We start from the raw sequence: 22,165 nt of genomic DNA, 5'->3' as shown, positions 1-22,165 counted from the left end.
TTCTGCTGCAAATCTGACTTGAACGAAAACACACTGGCGACTGAATTACTTAAACAATGAAAGTTAAAATTACAATCCTAATGGTCACCACAACGCGGAAGCCGAAACTACTGCGTCAGTTTGGAAACTAAGCCCTTCTGTACTTAATCAGCTTCAGGGAGTGATTTGTGATACTGTTCTGCTTTGTAAGTACAAAATGTAGGAGTTTACTTAAACACGCAGCTCGCGGAAACTCGCGACGAAAATGAGTCAATTGGCATGTGATTGTGCTTTGTTCGTCCGTTTGGGAGAGGCTGTGGCTAAATTCCAGAACAAAGGTCATATTTGGCACGGGAACGCGGAAGTGGGTGCTTTCCATACCCGCAAACACTCGGATTATACACTGAACGCATTATTAAACCAAAAAGGTCAAAACATGTGTCAAACTGTTGATATGCGAATGTAGAAATGTCGTTGATAGTCGAAGAAAACTACTTTTAATGTTAGAACGTAAATGTTTCTATCGAAATGTACGTATTTTTAAAATATGAGTAATTTATTGAGTGTAATGTCATATTAAGGGTGTCGTAACTAATGTAGATACATTACAGCCCTTATATCAGTGATGAAATGTATTGAAGCAGACAGACTTCAACCGCAAGTCTAAAAACAGAATGAGTTTTCTGAACCAACAAAAATCTTACTGTCTCTTAACAGACTCTGTCGTTACTGCGCAAATCTACATGACAAGTGCGCAAATGTAAATAAATATAAAATAATTTATTCGTGACATCGTATTGAACGACATTTCCATGCGGTAGGTTATGACAAGACATAAACCATATAAATATCAAGAAAAATATCCTCACTAACTGGAATTCAGGATAGAGACGTTCATTAGAGCCCGCGAAACATTTATTTCGAGTGCACTAATTCACCATTACCACATTATAACAGTCGTAATTAAAATAGACATAAATACTCAAATGGAAACGTCACTATGTTAGGGAATTCAGACACCACTGACAAACGTCACTGCTTTAACACCAAGCACAAGATATTTAGCACAATAGCGCACCAGCCGAGCACATAAGATTAACCACAAGACTCAAACACAGGCAAAGTTCCAACACGACGCAAAGTCTGTTGGGGCCACAACTCCGACGACAGCTGTACATTTACTTAAACGTGTCAGCTAACAACAATACATTGTGTACAGCATAAATCATGCATATCATTTTTTTCGCAAAAATTGATGAAAGTTTGCTGCCACACATAGGATATTGGACTGTTCGAAACGACTTTGCTAAGCGCAATATAACCAGAACACAATAATTTTTCGACAAAAATAATAATACAACGCTTGACACTGAGGTTCATAAAACGTAAAATCCCAATTTAATTCTCATTTGCAAGCGATAAAACCGTATTTCTACCAATGATAACACCAACAAGCGTGCTGGATGGCTCTCTAGGTCAGGGCAAGTGTCTATCAGGTCAACAAAATTTTTCGAGCATTTGGTGGTAAGTTAATATTTTGAATGGGTAAATATCTTACGGTGGCGTACAGTGATTTAGAAGATTTGCCTAAAATACGCCCCAATCATCGAAATGCATATGGCGAATTATAACTTGCCCATATGTCCAATACAAAACACATAAATTGCTATTTTTACAATTCGTTTAAATTGTTGCAGTGCCAACTTGTTTACAACTTCTAAATACAATTCCCTGCAAATTTTTCGCTTACCTCAACGAGCTGCTGCAGCCATCACCAGCCAACATGCAACCAGATGCGTTCGTTTTTTTACTCCTTTTTTGCCTAATGTCTCCAATACGTTTGATTGTTTCGTTGCCAACTCGTTCACAACTTCGAAAAACAATTGCCCAGCAATGGCCGTGCCTTGCCTTGGCGTGCTGCTGCAGCTATAACTTTTTTACATCCAGCCAGATGCGTTCGTTTTTGTTTACTACTCCTTAATCTCTCAGTCACGTGCCTCTAATACGTTTGATTGTTGTGTTGCCAACTCGTAAACAACTTTGAAAAACAATTGCCCAACAATGACCGCTGCTGCAGCCATCACCAGCCTTCATGCAGTCAGATGCGTGCGTTTTTTTTATTATTTCTTCATCTCTTTGCCTAGTGTCTTCCAACACGTTTGATTGTTTGACTACATCGTCTTCTAAATAGTTGTAGTGCTAGTATTTTGAATACCACAATGCTTTAGCAGCAAGTGTTGTTGCATTTGTGCTGAATTTAAGTAAAAACTTCTTACCAGTCAATGCAAACAATCTGTTTATCTTGTCAAAAAACTTACATGTTACAATAGCAGAGTGAAATATATCCAATATTATTGTTTACAATGCAGTTCTTTATGTTAGGTAATTTTTTTCTAAATTATTGACATTACTTCCAATTTTGCTGTTTATATCATTTCATCGCACTTAATTAATAAAAAAACATAATATCAGTATTTTTTCCCCTCTTTCCATTGCATTAGCACACTATCCTTCAAAGATAACATTTATACAACATCCATGTTTTTGTATCTCTATTCAGCTGTTGAAACGTACGCCGCCATTTTTTTTTGCCGATGCCAATTCCCCGGTTCAAGTCGGATTTATGAAAACGTTGTTTGTCACTTCAAATGAACACGGCTATCAATTTAACCTTGACATATATACAGTATGTTATTTGATAAACATTTTAATTCATAAACCAAACTTGCCAAATCAGGGTATTGTCTGCAATTATTTTTTAAAGCCAAAAATTTATTTAATAAAAAAAAATTATGTAAAATGGCGGAAAACGCACCCAGTCACAAGACGTGGAGCCAATCAGGAGAATCTACGTAACAATGTGAGATTAGTGAAAAAATTCGATTTCTTAGAGTCGCCTGCCCAGACGTTGGAAATAAAGTTGGAGGCAGGATGTTTTTATCGAGGTAAGGGTGCTGGAAGTAAGTTTTGAGCTTTTATAGCAAAGTTTACTGCGATTTTCAGTTGAAATGTGATAGTAGTGATGAAGGCTAAGTTGTACGTTCGGTTTGAGCTTTTTTTTGATCGGTGCATCGAATTTTGGCACTGGTTGTGTGTTGATATGTGATTGTATTTAGATTTTTGTAAAATTTTACGCTGAATCAGTGTCAAGCGTATACAGTAACACTTCATAAAGGTACCGCGTTGAATTTTTTGTCAATTTATGTAGGTATACGTCGGTACCAGCAGTCGACTGATGCAGTTTGCACCTCGAAGCGCATCCAACGCTGAAGTGGGCTTTCAACTCATCTTAAGTAAGCACAACCAGATTACATGTACTTGTTTGACGGTGATATCATCAACTATTATCACATGAGGTTGGTATTATGGTTTATTTTCGCAAGGAAGTATATTATTGCGTCGCTTGATGAAACGTTCAAAAATAATTGATGAAAAAGTAAAACGTATTTGTAAATATAACGTGTTTCTGTCTTATTACATCGCGCATGTTTATTTAAAGCCCTATTTATGACTAAGTTGAACTTTTTGTTGCAGATTTGATGCAGCAGACCTGTACGATAGATTTCTTCCAGATTATATCCGCTCTTACAAGAACTACACCAAGCGTGTTTTCAGGTACAAAACCAACCGTTTTGAAATTAACACACAGGATAAGTTATGTAAGGCAGGATTTTATTATTCATATTTACGCAAACACTGATTTTTTTGTACATATAGGTCTTCAACGTTTTCTGATCGACCGACCAATGAAGAAAAATCCAAACCGACAGCGGGCTCCTTCAACCAACTGGACTTCGTGCAGCTAAGTTTAATACGGTTTTCGCTGTTGTGAAAAGGACATGTGTTTTATGGCATTGACCCTGACTCAATTGGTTCAAATGACCAGACCATTTTTTTCAATTTAGATTGTGAAAACCTTGGCCAGTCGTCACGTAAAATGTGTCCAATTCTGTTCCGCCGCGCTCGCAAGCATGCTTTATTTTATGTTATGCGTTGTATTGAGCAAGTACCCGGTGAAACATCGGTAACCGGTTGAAACCGGTTTCATCCGGTTACCATTCCACGCTCTCTGCGCCTTTCCTCCTTCTCACTGCATCCCCCGGTACTTATCATTACAACGTTTGCTGCTGCTTTTTTGTTTTGCGAGGACAGTGCACGGTCCTCGCTGCATTCTGCGTCAGGGTTGGACATAAGCATTACGTGAATGATACGTTCGAAACGCATTGACAAAAAAAATTCCAGCTCTCATACAAATGTTATCTGTCACAATATAGAAAGCAATACCTTGGCAATTACCTATCAAACTGAATGTATTGTCTATTTACTTGGGCATTTGCTTTGAAAACAGTTGATAATGTGATCCTAATTTATGCAACCATTAAGCCAGGTTTCAAGCCTATTTACAATTGACTTTACTTAAATTCGATTTTTGTGTTGATAATACTAATGAAGTAACTTTTATCCAAAAGTGCTTAAATATTTTGTTGTTGCATGTGACAACCCGTCGAAGTTCTTCCTGCATCATCATGTTCCGGGGAGAAAAAGTCGATGCTCTTCCAGCCAGCACAGCAGAAAAGCGCAGTGGTGTTTAACAGAACTCACTTCCCGGTCAATTCGTCGCGTTAAAAAAAGGTATGTAATCTCCAATCACCCTGGCATGGTTCCAAGTAAATTTGTAGGGTAGGCCTTATCGCTGCCTTGTTAGGTTATTCTGAACTGCTGAATACCGTACAACCAATTACCGCTACCCCATATGCCCATGGCAAAAATTACACCAGCTTTGTTTCAACAGAATGAATTGGATTGAAAGGCTTTAGCATCTGGTTAACAACCCTAGTAACCAGAAAATGCTGACGAAGTGTTGACCTTTTTCATCTTTTTCACCTGATGGCGATCCAGTACCGAACTGTAACGTGTACAGTGCTGCGAATGTGGAGGAACAACTGCAACGGTCTTGACAAATTCTGCAGTAATAATTGTGTGCTCTATATGTTAAATAACTTGTGGTCCTATGTCATTAACTGTTGTACGGCGACATTTATGTATATGCATAGTTTATTAAAAAAATATTTACAGGTTATAATACGACACCTGTTCGAACAGAAGCAGAACTCCACACATCAGACTTGTCGCCGTATTGACTAAAGCAGTGGCATAGGAAGGTGAAATGTATCGTTGAAACCCATCGAGGAGCACTCTCACAGCGCTTATCCCGTATGTATCAAGTAACAGTTTCTCTCTCGTTTATAAGCGACGTGTGTACTCGCATGTTGAATTAATACTATACAGCCCCAACAACTGAAAATTTAAATATAAGAAAAATACTAAAATTAAGGTAAAGGAACATTTTCTGTCAGTATAATTGCTCTAGTTCTCATGGTGTTTCGGACTCAGTGAAACCCACATCTTCCCCTAATACCACAGTTTGTTACAATATATGAAAAAACAAAATGGCGGACTTGCCACCCAAGTATCGTACCAATGTACACGATATACAACTATAGAACACCCAATTCTTGTCCATATAGCTCCACACCTCCATGCTCCATACAGATAGATCCCGGATCTGTTTGAAGAAAGTACATGGTGTCGATTAGGAACGTACCTTCACAATCGATGTAGTGGCACAACTTTTACATATTTCGTTGCCTGAAAGTTCTTGTTTAAAAATTGTATTTTAGTTAAAACGTTAAAATAAATATTTTCATCAATTGCTTTATACAACTAAATGCCTAACTTAACAACTTAAGTATATTCAGGTTTTTGGAATCGCTGCAGAAGAACAGCTTTACGAATCGTGCAGAAACACCATTTACCAGATTCTATTCACATGTACGAGTGACAGGTGAATACGTAACGTATAACATGTTGTGTAATTGTATCATTATGTGTCCTAAAGTTGACCCAACAAAACGGCGCTTTTGACTCGCTGTGCAATCAGCGTGTCTGCCAATGCAACTTACGCCTGTGGATTTACTGCGCACCTCAGTGTCTAATAATTGCGTTCCTGGCGTTATTTGCGTGTTGGCTTTGCCCATAAAACCTGCGCACCTTTTGTACCAATTCACGTAAACTGTTTGTGACTGAAGAATACAACAGAACAGTTTGGATATTTGTTTTGTTTGTACAATGGCAAATCTTAGGTTTGATAAATTGCAGTCCCCAGAATAAATTGACACATTTTTTAACGTGAGCATACGTCATTGTTTATTATCCTGCATAATCTTGTGGCTGACAAAACGTATGATTGACGTATAAATCGCATCCTGCTTGGACAGTTTGGTGCCAAATTGATTCAGTCGCCAAGTTAAAACAATATTTAAACATTTACAGCATAACACGGGGACGAGTCGGTGCCGCATGGAATATACTCCAGATACCGAGTGACGTCATGACTAGAAGATAGTGACGTAAAAAGGTAAAATACATCATTGCAGCCTCTTACTGACCTTACAAACGTTTTTTTCGAAGCACTTAGCCTGCATTTTATTGTGCTAAGTCTTCCTTCCTTTGTGCAGAAACGCTGTATTTACTGTAACTGAGCGCTTGTGGACACCGATATACCTTGAAACAAACTGTTCGTACGAAAATGACTAACGTCCAGCACATACAGATGACAGTAGCGTGTCCGGTGGATTTGGCCGAATTCCTCATAGAGAGCACACCGCGGTATCGATTTGAAATATGTGTTTCATTTATTTATTACGGAGGAGACCATGGACTTTGTAGTGGCTCCACAAGACAACTCTGTGGACTTTTGTGTTTACTTGAAATATGTGTTTCATTTATTACGGAGGAGGCCATGAACTCTGTTATGGCTCCAGAAGACAATTCTGTGGACTTTTGTTTTGATTTGAAATATGTGTTTCATTCATTTATTACGTAGAAGGCCATGGTTTCTGTTATTGCAATTCTGTGGACTGATCTTCTGGCATAAACGTACTGTATTCTTACGACGTTTCGTCTGCCATGCGGCGAGACTTCATCAGGTATAACGCAACAATTGAATCACACGGAAACACGCAGGGGCACAAAGGAAAAAAGAAAAAGGGGGAACGTTGACACCGCTTGTCAACTCACGTGCTAGAGGCAGAGGCAACATACATTGCAGAAGACACAACCGCTACAACAAACCATTGCAAACTGCCGGAAAGAAAACACACCGTTCCCTGTCATTGACGCATTCACCATTCCTGTGCATGCGCAACGACTCAGGAAATAGCCGCTTGGCGTGGTCCAGCTCCATTTCCAGGACTTGGGCTCCATCAAAGTCAACTCCATGCCGCAATGTCACCGCATGATTGGCCAACGCAGTCCCGCTGGCATCCTTCGATGCGACATCACGGCGATGCTCTTTCAGTCGCGTCTTGAAGGCCCTCCCGGTTTCACCGATGTACACACCACTGTAATCCCTACATGGCATCGAATAGACCACCCCCTTTGGCTCGAAAGCCTCCGCAGCAATGGGTCGCGAAACCAGATCGCCAATCGCAGCGTGGGGCCTCGTGTAAACCCCCATGCCGCAATCCGACATCAATCCCCGCAATGTCTCGGTAAGGCCAGGGACGCAGGGAACCACAACTGTTCCGCTAGTGGGCGTTTCACGCCTCTGGGTCAATGCCGTTCTCGCGCTTAACATCCAGGCAGGACATTGGTTTGTACGCAGCGCCCCCTTGACGACACTAATCTCCTTTTCCTGGTCTTCCAGCCTTGAAATGTGGGTTCTGGCTCCATCCATTAGCGATCTTACAACCGCCCTTTCATGTTCCATCGGGTGTGCCGAAAGAAACTAAAGGCAGCGACTCGTATGTGCTGGTCCTCGATGAACACGAGCACTAACAATTCCATCCTTGTCCCGGTAAACTTCTACATCCAAGAAGGGTATTTTGCCACCACTCTTCTCTTCCCACATAAACTTGATGGAATCCTCGATGCTGTTAATGTATGTCAGGAAGGCTTGGACTTTTGTTGCATCAAGAATGGTAAACGTGTCATCCACATATCGTCTGGAGTTGCTAGTGCTCGAGACGATATGTGGATGACATGTTGACCATTCTTGATACAGCAAAAGTGCAAGACTTCCTGACATACATTAACAGCATCGAGGATTCCATCAAGTTTACGTTGGAAGAAGAGGAGAGTGGTGGCAAAATACCCTTCTCGGATGTAGAAGTTTACCGGGACAAGGATGGAATTGTTAGTGCTCGTGTTCATCGAGGACCAGCACATACGAGTCGCTGCCTTTAGTTTCTTTCGGCACACCCGATGGAACATGAAAGGGCGGTTGTAAGATCGGTAATGGTTGGAGCCAGGACCCACATTTCAAGACTGGAAGACCAGGAAAAGGAGATTAGTGTCGCCAAGGGGGCGCTGCGTACAAACCAATGTCCTGCCTGGATGTTAAGCGCGAGAACGGCATTGACCCAGAGGCGTGAAACGCCCACTAGCGGAACAGTTGTGGTTCCTTGCGTCCATGGCCTTACCGAGACATTGCGGGGATTGATGTAGGATTGCGGCATGGGGGTTTACACGAGGCCCCACGCTGCGATTGGCAATCTGGTTTCGCGACCCATTGCTGCGGAGGCTTTCGAGCCAAAGGGGGTGGTCTATTCGATGACATGCAGGGATTGCAGTGGTGTGTACATCGGCGAAACCGGGAGGGTCTTCAAGACGCGACTGATAGAGCATCGCCGTGATGTCGCATCGAAGGATGCCAGCGGGACTACGTTGGCCAATCATGCGGTGACATTGCGGCATGGAGTTGACTTTAATGGAGCCCAAGTCCTGGAAATGGAGCTGGACCACGCCAAGCGGCTATTTCTTGAGTCGTTGCGCATCCACAGGAATGGTGGATGCGTCAATGACAGGGAACGGTGTGTTTTCTTTTCGGCAGTTTGCAATGGTTTGTTGTAGTGGTTGTGTCTTCTGCAATGTTTGGTGCCTCTGCCTCTAGCACGTGAGTTGACAAGCGGTGTCAACGTTCCACTTTTTCTGTTTTCCTTTGTGCCCCTGCGTGTTTCCGTGTGATTCAATTGTTGCGTTATACCTGATGAAGTCTCGCCGCATGGTAGACGAAACGTCGTAAGAATAGTGTACGTTTATGCCAGAAGATCAGTACATTTTTATTAAAATATGCCTGGCAGCAACAGGAATTTCAATTCTGTGGACTTTTGTATTGATTTGAAATATGTGTTTCATTTATTTATTATGGACGAGACCATGGACTTTGTAATGGCTCCAGAAAACAACTCTGTGGACTTTTATTTAAAATATGTGTTTTTATCTTGTATTGCTCTGATGTCTGTTGTGCAGAAAACACAATCGTATTGTATTAATGGCTGTTGATAACTTCTACTAAGCGGCGAAAGACCCATGTGTTTTATGTGGGGGTTTCCATTCTAAAAAAACTTAATGAAAAAACGTGGCGGCCAAGTACAGCGAATGCTTGAGACAGTCATTATGGCCTATTTTCTTGGTGTGTTGACTTGATATTTGCTGGTATTTCTTTCGTTTTTATGCATGTTTTGTGTGCATTTTTCGCAAATGTTCTTTTTCCGCAGTGATCGCCCAACAACTTCAAAGAAAATAAGCTGCTGCTTCTATGCCATATTATCCGGTAATAAGTTTACTAAATATATGAGTGCGTTGTTAAAAATTATATTTTTTTTAGAACTGGGAATGACATGCACGGTCACGATAACGGTTGGACTGTACGGAGCGGGAAAAAAAGCAATGAATGGATATGCAGGGTTTGAAATTGCCTTTAAAATATTTAATATGATTATGTTTATAAACAAAAGAGACAAACCCCCACAATAAGATTTCATTTGTGTAAGATTCTTAAGGCAAATCAAGAAAATTGATGTGCTGACTATTTCAGAATAACATTCATTAAATTCACAACGTTGAATGAAGCACGGTATACACGAACTACGCTAGCAGCGGCAAACGTAACGTGATGCTGTCCCTGCAGAAACTACATGAAATCGCAAGGTCGGTGATACTTTGCATTGTATATATATAACCATATATATAAATATATATAGTTGGAACCACTGCCATTGATAATCATTAATTTGGATCCTAATAACCAAGATCTGGTGCAAAAACATTCATGTATCTGCCCATCTTTGCAGGAAAACTGGTGGACAAACGACGAAAAACTTAAGTACAGATTTCATCCAACTGTGTGGAGGTGGCCTCATCCAGTTGGAAACGACGAGTAAGTGAATTTGATTTTTATTAGGCACCATACGAGTTTTGTGCTTTGTGCCTTTCCATGTTAATGAAATGTAGCGGAACCACGAACCTATTGCACTGTGCAATGAGCATTTGTTCGACCACGTCGCCTGAATATTTCCCTTCTCGACTTGCGACTGCAGTATTTTTGGTCTTGCTGTTTAATTTCCCCAATTACCAAACTATCTATGTTCGACCCTCGGAACAACTTGTATGTTAAATATGAAATTCCTGTTGCTGCCAGGCACATGGCAATTAAAAATGTACTGCTCTTCAGGCATAAACGTACTGTATTTTACGACGTTTCGTCTGCCATGCGGCGAGACTTCATCAGTTGTATTTTAAGTCGAAAACTTATGAAATCCAACAGAAACCATTTTCATCAACAAATATATAAATTCCTACTGTTTTTAGGACAGTCGACAGATTCTACGCATCACCTTGGATAAACGACAACAGACAACAGCGCCACAACGTGGAAAGGAAATGCAAGTCATACCTCATCAGGATTAAAGATCAACTTCATTAATATGGACCGTAGGTCATGGTAGGAGAATGCTATGCTGGTCGACGTTGGGTGCGAATCGTAGGCTTTAGTTACTTCCCTTCCTCTTGCATCGAGTGGCCTTGATTCGCCATATATAGGTCCAGCGAAGGCGAGGCCCAAGTGTTTAGTTCTTGTGCTACATCTGCAGCAATCGCGCCTAGGTTTACACTACCTTGTAGCACATAACGTAGGCTTAGGATAGTTAGGGAGGGTACGGTTGGGGTTCGCGCGCCTCTAGGATTTACCTAGTTGTCTAGCTAAGGGATGGCGCGTTGTTAAACCAACTTAGTTGAATGTAGGGCTAGAAATACGGCCCCGGCTTGGCCATGGTCTTGCTTCTTGCAGATCTAAATCCCACAGAGTTGGTCACTGTGCAGGTCAGCTTAATAAGCTCATGTCAGCTGCTACGGCGGGCGGTGAGATTGCTGAACGGTTGACGAGCCCTCCTGCTAACTTGCCCCAACCTAAATTCCCACATTATTGCGAAAACTAACTCTGCAGTAAATTGAACCGTCTGTTATGGGTAGTCAGTACGTAGTGCCTTCTGATCTTCTTTGATGTTTGCGCCTGTTTAGTTAAACGTAGTTTCCTTTTCACCAATGGCACGATTTTGTCGCCCCGTAGTAGCGCTGCTAATATCTCAAAGTAGGATTTGTCGTGGATTTGCGTCTGCATGCACTTTTACTAACGAAATGGCCAACCTTCTGTTTCGTAGGTAAATGACGTCATGTAGAGGGCAATGTTACAATGGCCGATATTGGCTGAACATCTTTCAAGAAAGTATATCTTCTTTGGGAAGGAATTCTGTACCATTCTGTTGTCAAGATCTGTAAATCTGCTCTGCAAAAGTCTCAAGATTTGTAAATCTGCTCTGCAAAAGTCTGTGGAAGTACGTTGTGGACCAGGCTGCTGTTCAGGTGCAGGTTTAAGTCTGGTCACACTTTCATACGTGCATTCCCTTTAGCACATATGAATACCTTTTCCCAACCGATTCGCACCTCTCGTTGACCGGGCCAGCTTGTAAACACTGTTGCAAGGATTGTTCATCCGTGAACTTTACTTGCTAGTGTTTAAGGGTTGGTCAAAGCACGGTAGTCTCACCTTTTAACTATTTAGTGAAGTGAGGTGAAGCAGATTAGTCTGTGTGTGTCCTGTTTTCGATTTGTCCGGAAACAGGCTCGCGCAGGGCGTTGGCGGCTCCCTATTTGTAAATGTGTGAATTTGCGTCTAAACCTAATGTGAGGCGAAAGCTGAAGCAGATGAATAACATCTTTGTGCGTGGTCATCTGTCTTAAATCGTTTCGTGTACGAGATTACTGGAGATGATCCGATCATGAACTGTTGTGTACGGGAAATCAGGTGTAAGTTTTATAGCAACCCTTCCAGGGGTTCTGACCCCAAATGGGGCTTCATTTTGGGAACTTGTTCACAACAAATGTAACATAAAGGGAATAAAATATCGCAACATAAAAAGTTGACGAGGTTTAAATGGGAATTTCTTGCATCTAAAAGTAACTTTTCGCATTAATTGGGGAGTCACAAAAGTAGTTGATACAAATTTTTTTATTGGTAGTATATTGTTGTATAAACATTACTTACGTGAGTGTTTTCGCTGATAACAACGAATGACTTCACCTCTTCCAGCCAAACCACAGTCGTAACTGCAGTTACGATTATTTTTGGTTGGATTTCATGGTGTCTGCTTAACGTGCTGTGTGATGATTTCCACTCGGACGAGTGAGCTGAACTACAGTGAGACAGTTTGTAGATTTTTTGCAGAGCAGTTAAGCCAGGACAGGATTTTCGGGGAGTTGCCTTCGCCAAGTAAAAGTATCAAGGTTGCACCAGAGATAAAACAGGCTGTTGAAGTTGAGGTCGAGGCTGTGATATTGATCTGCATAGTTAAAGAGGGCAGGCAGACAGGGTGTGATATTGCGTGAATAATTATGCGTCGGTGCGTTAAAATGTTTTATATCCTTGAACCAATGAAGGCCTTCACTTATCTCGAACTTAAAATAATAACATTGTTGTTTTTTGTGTTTCAGATTGGGAAGTACAATTCAAATTGGATCACGGTAGTTTTTTTTGAATAGGTTCTAACACTTTTTGTTTATTTTTCAGATCTTAAACGAAATTTCACTGGAGCTTCGGTTTACTATCTATGAGGTAAATACAACTAGGATAATGGTGTTTAGTTTGCCAACCCGTTAGCCAACGTGTCCTGTTTTACAGGTGAAATTTCGAAACAAAAAGCATGGTTGAGTGTTAATTGGCATGGTGATTTGTTTTGTGAGGGTAAGCAAAAGTTTTTGTTGATAAATTCGTTTTACTGTGTGTGCATTTGTTTTCTTTTTGTTACAGTAAACGTCTGGTGTGTTACATGGTATACGAGATGTCACCGGAACTTTGTCAGCATATTTTAAGAGGTAAATTTTTAACGCTGGTTTCCTTCATGTTCGCCAGCTTTAAAAATCAGTTAACGTTTAGCTGCGGACAGACGGCTACTGTTTCGACCTATAAAGTCTCATTAGTGTAGTTTCATTTGAACATAGACGATCGTGCGTCCTTTTATATTTTAAAATATCCTGTTTTTTATTTGCACTGTGCAACTAAACTATGAATGTTTGTCATTTATTTTCTCTCTGTTGTGTAGGTGACATTTCGAGTACCAAATGTTGAAAAAAGTCTTCAAAAGTTTGTTATTTAAGGGGTAAGAAAATAAGTTTTTGGTGATACAAAAACGGTTTTCTTTAATTTCACTGCTTATTTTTCAGGTAAAACATGTTAAAAGTTTGGGGTAATTGTATTCAACATACAGGCAGGTAATACTTGCAAGTGGGCCAGTGTCTTTTTCCTGGTTGGTGTGAGATATAAGTTTCATTGTTATTTAAAAAGAAATAAAATCTATAATGTAAGGGTGCGATTTAGTTGATATGTCGTTGATATCCTATAAACTAGTTGTTTACAAAATGTTTTAAATTTAATACATGCAGAGGAACAGAAGCCAATACAAGGTCAGCAAATACACGACTACTTCAGGACATGCGACACCATGCCTACAAAGCAAACTTGGTAAGACCTTTTGTCTTGAAAAAAGTAAAAAAAAATACTATCAAAATAAACCACAATTTTCGGAGTATGAGCCTACGTTATTGCTTAATATCCATTAGGCTTTCGCAACTTAGTTATTGTCACGTGCCCTACATAGCTAATGAATTAAATTTCGAGTGGCATTTAGCCAATTCCAAAAAGTTTTATTTATAATTGTAGGACATCCAATGATCGGAGCAACGGGAGATGATCGTTGTCAGCACCACCGGCTACCAGTTTACAATGACCTTCTTGAAAATGTCCATAAAGCAACCGCGCGAAAACCTGTTTCAACTTAGTAAGTTTGTACCTTCATATGTGGTGTTGGAAGTGCTTTATAAATCACGGTAACGGTTAATAGAAGCATGGACATTATTGCTTTTCTAGGTGAGTACGGTGGTGTTCTTATCTGAAGCCAACCAGACAGAGACAATCTTCGGGCTCACGCAGTACGAGTTCATCCGAAAACATCCACGATTCCAAAGACAAGCGGCGTTTCATCCAAAAAGTTACAAAATACAGCTATTTGTTATAAGCACTTCAATTTATCCATATTAAAATTGGTCTCTTTGCGCTCATGAAAAATTTTGACCGCGTGGTGGCGATCTTGGCTTTACATTTTGTGCTTGCTCATATAGGGCAGGTGGAACTCGCAATGGATGACTTAAGTGCTGTAGAAGTTAGTAAATGAGGCCGTATGAGGCTAATTGCCTCATATCTTTACAGGTGTTTTCTCTCTTATCTCGTGCTATGCAACAAATCTACTCTTGCGAGGGAATTGCAGTAGTTTCGTCCAAACAACTGGACATCCTACCACAGCACCATGCCTACAAAGCGAACTTTGTAAGACCTATTCTGTCAAAAACATATTTTTTAGAATATATGTCTAGGACATTATTCATATTCATTTGGCTGTCGATTTACGTTTCAAAACCCAAGTTGCAAGTTACATGAATTATTGCAGGACATCTATGGTCGGACCAGCGGGAGATGATCTTCAAAAATGACCATGATGCAACGCCGCGAAAATGTCTTTCACTAATCAACTTGGTATGTTTGAACCTGCTACATGTTTTTGTTCTTGTTATAATCACAAATAACATAGCAATTGTGTGTCAGGTCACAACTTATCTGCATATATAGACATGCATGTAACCTAAAAATTAACTATTGCCAGGATGAGTTGCAGAATGCCTAAACCCACATTCTGTTATAGCAGGTTATAAGAAAGCCAGCATCCTTCAAACTGCTTTTGTTTTCTATACAACTCTATAGAGAAATTAACATGAGGTCCAAAGGTATGTATAATACAAACTGAGAATAATGATTTTTGTACTCAAAATCAGGCATTTTACACATCAAATTTACCCACAATGTGAATATTTCGTCTCAAAATTGCGTTGCGTGTCAGTATGTATATATATTGCTAGTGTTGTCATAATGTTCTATGGAGTCAAAGCTGTAAAAGGCAAATTACAACACAACATACTTGTTGCGTGGTCGTTTGAATGAAAATAGGTGTTTTGTCCCCTCCAAGCAAGCGTGTGTGTATTTCTGCAGTTTCGATCAACAGCAATTTTGTAAACCCACGAGGCAAAACTAGATGGCAAACTTCGTGAGACCAAAATAAAACGTTTATGGTCCACGTTTCAATCGTGTTCTGGCAGTAGCAAGCAGTCTCATCTTGCGGAAATTCGATTCCTTTACACTACGAAAACACAATAAGTTTACGTGTTTATTCAGGACGACGGCAGTTTGAACCACTGATGTTAAATGACGCACTCAGCTCCCAGACTTGAATAAGTGATCTCATGTACGCGTTAACAGCGAGAAGATCCGAAACCTCCCTTCTACGGATAGTTAAATACCATCATGGTGATTTATTTAGCAGCACCTACCCTTACATTATTTATTCTGCTTTGATTCACGACAAAAACAGGTAATTGTTAATGCAAAAAAGCATATCACGGCATTTAATGCCGGACAATGAAACCAAAATGACTAATTACCTGTTTGTATGTGTTGTTTAAGTGCTATATAAATCACGCTAACGGTAAATAGAAGTTTGGTAATTATACTTGACCAGTTATGTAAGGTAGTGTTCTTATCTGATTACTGTGACAATTTTAGGATCCACGCGGTACGAGCCAATCTAAGAACATCCACGATTCAAATGACAAAAGCAGCGTTTTCATCCCATAAGGTACGAAACAAATATTTGTATCAGTGCTGTGTGTCCTTGAAAGGTCTCTGCTGTGTGTCCTTGAAAGGTATTGACCGCGTGGTGGCGCTCTTGGCTAACATTTTTGCTTGCTCATATAGGATAGGTGACATCAAACAAAAGGATAGGTGGCATCCGCCAGGCTGAAGTAAGTGCAGTGCTTTAAGGCTTATATTGTTACAGGCCTTTTCTCGTCATCTCATCTCATGATCTGATGCAAAGATTCGTTAACACGTGCATGGTACTTTATATTCCTAATCATCATTTATCAGGTTTTACATTTGCCTAATTATGGAACATTGGTTACTTTAAATGGTGGTGGATATTGACCTCACATAGCACATACATGAATAGGTAAATTATCCGAATAATTTTCGTAAGTTAAAAAGGCGCTCGATTAAACCGTAATTGCATTTTGTCTCTTTGTTGTATCAAGACGGATCAAAAAGTTAACATATTGCATCTAGCAACTTTTATACCACTTTACCATTAAGGAAGAATTTATGATTGCAGTTGGGTGATCTTAAAGTTTATAGAGATGTAGTACATTGGGTCAAACAGCTTCTTTTTTATATTGCAATTAATAGCCAACTTCGTTAAAAATCATCGTGAAGGCCTAATTGATTGTTTATTGTGGAAAATGAAGTTTGTTCGTCACGTAAAAATGTGTCCAATCCTGCTCTGCTGCGCCCGCCTGCCCGCTTGCATGCTTTTATTTGTTTGTGTTTTGCGTTGTATTGAGCAAGTACCCGGTGTAACATTGGTAACTGGTTGAAACCGGTTTCATCCGGTTACTGTTCCACGCTCTCAGCGCCTTTCCTCCTTCTCACTACATCCCCGGTACTTGTCATTACAACGTTTGCTGCTGCTTATTATTTTGCGAGGACAGTGCACGGTCCTCGCTGCATTCTGCGTCAGGGTTGGACATAAGCATTACGTGAATGATGCATGTTAGTTGTTTGGGCACTGACGTTTATTAATGTGTAATACATCTCCATAAACTTTAAGATCACCCAACTGCAATCATAAACTCTTCCTTAATGGTAAAGTGATATAAAAGTTGCTAGATGCAATATGTTAACTTTTTGATCCATCTTGTTACAACAAAGAGACAAAATGTACATTACGGTTTCATCTAGCGCCTTTTTAACTCACGAAAATTATTCGGATAATTTACCTATTCATGTATGTGCTATGAGAGGCCAATATCCACCACCATTTAAAGTAACCAATGTTCTATAATTGGGCAAATGTGAAACCTGATTAATGATGATTAGGAATATAAAGTACCATGCACGTGTTAACGAATTTTTTCGAGGATCTTCCTGGCACCACCTTCCTACCAAGTTCATGTTACCTCCTCGCCGAAATCCAGCTCAATCCAACCTTTCACATCAACACAAAACCATCATCGCAAAGATGCCAAACGTCACTACAGGTAAAAGAAACCAAAAACAAAGTCAAACACACCAGCTACCTCTGTTGCACTGTTGCCCAGATTGGAGAACATCATCAACGCACGAAAGAAGTTTTTGTTTGTACCTTTTCCTGGGCAGCAAGAGAATGAGACCATGACGATTGTGGACTTGTAATGGCTCCAAAACGACATTTCTGTGGACTTTTGTATTTATTTGAAATATGTTTTTCATTTATTGCGGAGCAACATACAGAGGATACCATGGACTTTGTAATGCTTCCAGAAGACAATTCTGTGGACTTTTGTATTTATTTGAAATATGTGTTTCATTTATTACGGAGCAACATACGGAGGATGCCATGGACTTTGTAATGGCTCCCAGAAGACAATTCTGTGGACTTTTGTATTTATTTGAAATATGTGTTTCATTTTTTACGGAGCAACATACGGAGGATGCCATGAACTTTGTAATGGTTCCAGACGACAATTCTGTGGACTTTTGTATTTATTTGAAATATGTGTTTCATTTTTTACGGAGCAACATACGGAGGATGCCATGAACTTTGTAATGGTTCCAGACGACATTTCTGTGGACTTTTGTATTTATTTGAAATATGTGTTTCATTTTTTACGGAGCAACATAAGGAGGATGCCATGAACTTTGTAACGGCTCCCAGAAGACAATTCTGTGGACTTTCGTATTTATTTGAAATATGTGTTTCATTTTTACGGAGCAACATACGGAGGATGCCATTAACTTTATAATGGCTCCAAAAGACAATTCTGTGGACTTTTGTATTTGAAATATGTGTTTAATTTTTTACGGAGCAACATAAGGAGGATGCCATGGACTTTGTAATGGCTCCCAGAAGACAATTCTGTGGACTTTCGTATTTATTTGAAATATGTGTTTCATTTTTTACGGAGCAACATAAGGAGGATGCCATCGACTTTTTTAACGGCTCCCAGAAGACAATTCTGTGGACTTTCGTATTTATTTGAAATATGTGTTTCATTTTTTACGGAGCAACATAAGGAGGATGCCATGGACTTTGTAACGGCTCCCAGAAGACAATTCTGTGGACTTTCGTATTTATTTGAAATATGTGTTTCATTTTTACGGAGCAACATTAGGAGGATGCCATGGACTTTGTAATGGCTCCCAGAAGACAATTCTGTGGACTTTCGTATTTATTTGAAATATGTGTTTCATTTTTACGGAGCAACATACGGAGGATGCCATTAACTTTATAATGGCTCCAAAAGACAAATCTGTGGACTTTTGTATTTGAAATATGAGTTTTTATCTTGTATTGCTCTGATGTCTTTTAAGCAGGAAACACAAACATATCATATTAATGGCTGCTGATAACTTTCAAGCGCCAAAAGACAGCAACTTTTTGTGTTTAAATTAATTTTGAGTGTTTTGTGATGTTTCGATGTTGAAGAAGCCTAATATATAACGTGGCAGTTTAAAGAATGCTTAAGATAGTTTAAAATGGTCTGTTTTACATGTGTTCACTTAAATTCCCCTTTTTTATTTCTGCGCATGCCTTGTGTACTTTTTTCGCAAATGTTCTTTTTCCACAGTGATCCCCCCCCCCCCCCCCCCCCCCCTTTCCCCCTTGGGAATGACATCATGGACAGTCACGACAACGGTTGGACTGTACGGAGTTGAATGAAAAGCAGTATTGGATGTCGTTTTGCAAGGTTTGAAATTGCGTTTTAAATATTTGATGTGGTTGTTTTTGAAAACAAAAGAGACAAACCCCCACAATAAGACCTCATTCGTGCAAATTTTTTAAAAACAAATGAAGAAAATTGATGTGCTTAACTATTTCAGAATAACATTCATTTAATTTACAACGAGAAATGAAGTATGATGCACAAGAACTACGCTGGCAGCGGCAAACGACATGAAATCGTAAGATTGGTGATACTTTTGCGTTGTATATCTGCAACCCAAATGTGTCCCGACACGTTTTCAGTTTTCAAAGGTTTCACCTCGTTTCACATGCACTTGCGTTAAACACGTTCAAATGGAGATTTAAATGAGACCTAAATAACAAGTGTTAAAGTCAGCCTACTAAGACGGTGAAAATCCTGGTAATATATCGTCACAAACTAAATAGTCAGAACCACTGCTATTAAACGGGGTGGAACGTTTCGACTTTTTTGCTGTAGCTAAAATACAGAAATAACAAATGAATGCATTTGCGCGCAACCTTGTAAGTCTGTTGCGGAAACACTTATACATCAGCCAACCTTTGCAGGAAAACTCGTGGACAAACGACGAAAAACAGAACTACTGTAAATTCATCGAACTGTGTGGAGGTGACATCATTGAGTTGGAAACGACGACTCAGGTAAATTTCATCCCTACATTAGTGTTTGTCTTTTGCCTTTCCATGTTGATGAAATGTAACGGAACCGCGAACCTACTGCACTATGTAATGACCATTGGTCGCCTGTGTTTAATTTCCACAATCAACAAATCACAATTGGCTGTGTATTTCCCTTTGCGATCTGCGGCTATGATATCTTTGGTCTTGCTGCTTAATTTCCCCAATTAACAAACTATCTATGTTCGACTCTCACAACTTTTTGTATGCTAAGTCAAAAACGTACGAAATCCAGCAGAAACTATTTTCATCATCCAATATATATATATACCTACTGTTTTCAGGACAGTCAACAAATTCTACGCATCACCTTGGATAAACGACAACAGACAACAGCGCCACAACGTGGAAAGGAGATGCTGGTCGTACCTCATCAGGATTAAAGATCAACTTATATGGACCGTAGGTCATGGTAGGAGAATGCTATGCTGGTCGACGTTGGGTGCGAATCGTAGGCCTTAGTTTCTTCCCTTCCTCTTGCATCGAGTGGCCTTGATTCGCCATATACAGGTCCAGCGAAGGCAAGGCCCAAGTGTTTAGTTCTTGTGCTACATCTGCAGCAATCGCGCCTAGGTATACACTACCTTGTAGCACATAACGTAGGCTTAGGATAGTTAGGGAGGGTACGGTTGGGGTTCGCGCGCCTCTAGGATTTACCTAGTTGTCTAGCTAAGGGATGGCGCGTTGTTAAACCAACTTACTTAAATGTAGGGCTAGAAATACGGTCCCGGCTTGGCCATGGTCTTGCTTCTTGCAGATCTAAATCCCACAGAGTTGGTCACTGTGCAGGTCAGCTTAATAAGCTCATGTCAGCTGCTACGGCGGGCGGTGAGATTGCTGAACGGTTGACGAGCCCTCCTGCTAACTTGCCCACACCTAAATTCCCATATTATTGCGAAAACTAACTCTCCAGTAAATTGAACCGTCTGTTATGGGTAGTCAGTACATTGTGCCTTTTGATCTGATCTGATCTTCTCTGATGTTTGCGCCTGTTTAGTTTTACGTAGTTTCCTTTTCACCAATGGCACGATTTTGTCGCCCCGTAGTAGCGCTGCTAATATCTCAAAGTAGGATTTGTCGTGGATTTGCGTCTGCATGCACTTTTCCTAACGAAATGGTCAACCTTACTGTTTCGTGGGTATATGACGTCATGTAGAGGGCAATGTTACGATGGCCAATATTGGCTGAACATCTTTCAAGAAAGTATGTATTTTTTGGGAAGGAATTCTGTATCATTCTGTGTCAAGATCTGCAAAAGTGTCAAGATCTGTAAATCAGCTCTGCAAAAGTCTGTGGAAGTACGTTGTGGACAAGGCTGCTGTTCAGGTGCAGGTTTTAAGTCTGGTCACACTTTCATACGTGCATTCCCTTCAGCACCTATGAATACCTTTTCCCAACCGATTCGCACCTCTCGTTGACCGGGCCAGCTTGTAAACACTGTTGCAAGGATTGTTCATCCGTGAACTTTACTTGCTAGTGTTTAAGGGTTGGTCAAAGCACGGTAGTCTCACCTTTTAACTATTTAGTGAAGTGAGGTGAAGCAGGATAGTCTGTGTGTGTCCTGTTTTCGATTTGTCCGGAAACAGGCTCGCGCAGGGCGTTGGCGACTCCCTATTTGTAAATGTGTAAATTTGCGTCTAAACCTAATGTGAGGCGAAAGCTGAAGCAGATGAACAACATCTTTGTGCGTGGTCATCGGTCTTAAATCGTTTCGTGTACGGGATTACTGGAGATGATCCGATCATGAACTGTTGTGTACGGGAAATCAGGTGTAAGTTTTATAGCAACCCTTCCAGGGGTTCTGACCCCAAATGGGGCTTCATTTTGGGAACTTGTTCGCAACAAATGTAACATAAAGGGAATAAAATATCGCAACATAATAAGTTGACGAGGTTTAAATGGGAATTTCTTGCATCTAAAAGTAACTTTTCTCGATAATTGGGGAGTCACAAAATAGTTGATACAAATTTTGTTATTGGTAGTATATTGTTGTATAAACATTACTTACGTGAGTATTTTCGCAACAACGAATGACTTCACCTCTTCCAGCCAAACCACAGTCGTAACTTCAGTTACGATTATTTTTGGTTGGATTTCATGGTGTCTGCTTAACGTGCTGTGTGATGATTTCCACTCGTACGAGTGATCTGAACTACAGTGAGACAGTTTGTAGATTTTTTGCAGAGCAGTTAAGACAGGACAGGTTTTTTGGGGAGTCGCCTTCGCCAAGTAAAAGTATCAAGGTTGCACCAGAGATAAAACAGGCTGTT

The 22,165-nt window shown here is 40.2% G+C and overlaps 1 protein-coding gene across 1 annotated transcript; it reads right to left on the bottom strand.

Annotated features, from left to right (window-relative positions):
* Positions 1-7,102: 7,102 nt before the first annotated feature.
* On the bottom strand, positions 7,103-7,750 carry LOC145909307 (uncharacterized). The gene has a single exon (XM_082996700.1). It carries the CDS (start codon positions 7,748-7,750, stop codon positions 7,103-7,105), a length of 648 nt encoding a protein of 215 aa, XP_082852826.1.
* Between the last annotated feature and the right edge of the window lie 14,415 nt (positions 7,751-22,165).

The sequence above is a fragment of the Ascidia mentula genome, chromosome 7 (genome assembly GCF_947561715.1).
Source record: "Ascidia mentula chromosome 7, kaAscMent1.1, whole genome shotgun sequence".
Classification (NCBI taxonomy): Eukaryota; Metazoa; Chordata; class Ascidiacea; order Phlebobranchia; family Ascidiidae; genus Ascidia; species Ascidia mentula.
The sequence above is the reverse complement of the archived record's forward strand: the minus strand, read 5'-3'. Positions and strand labels throughout refer to the sequence as shown.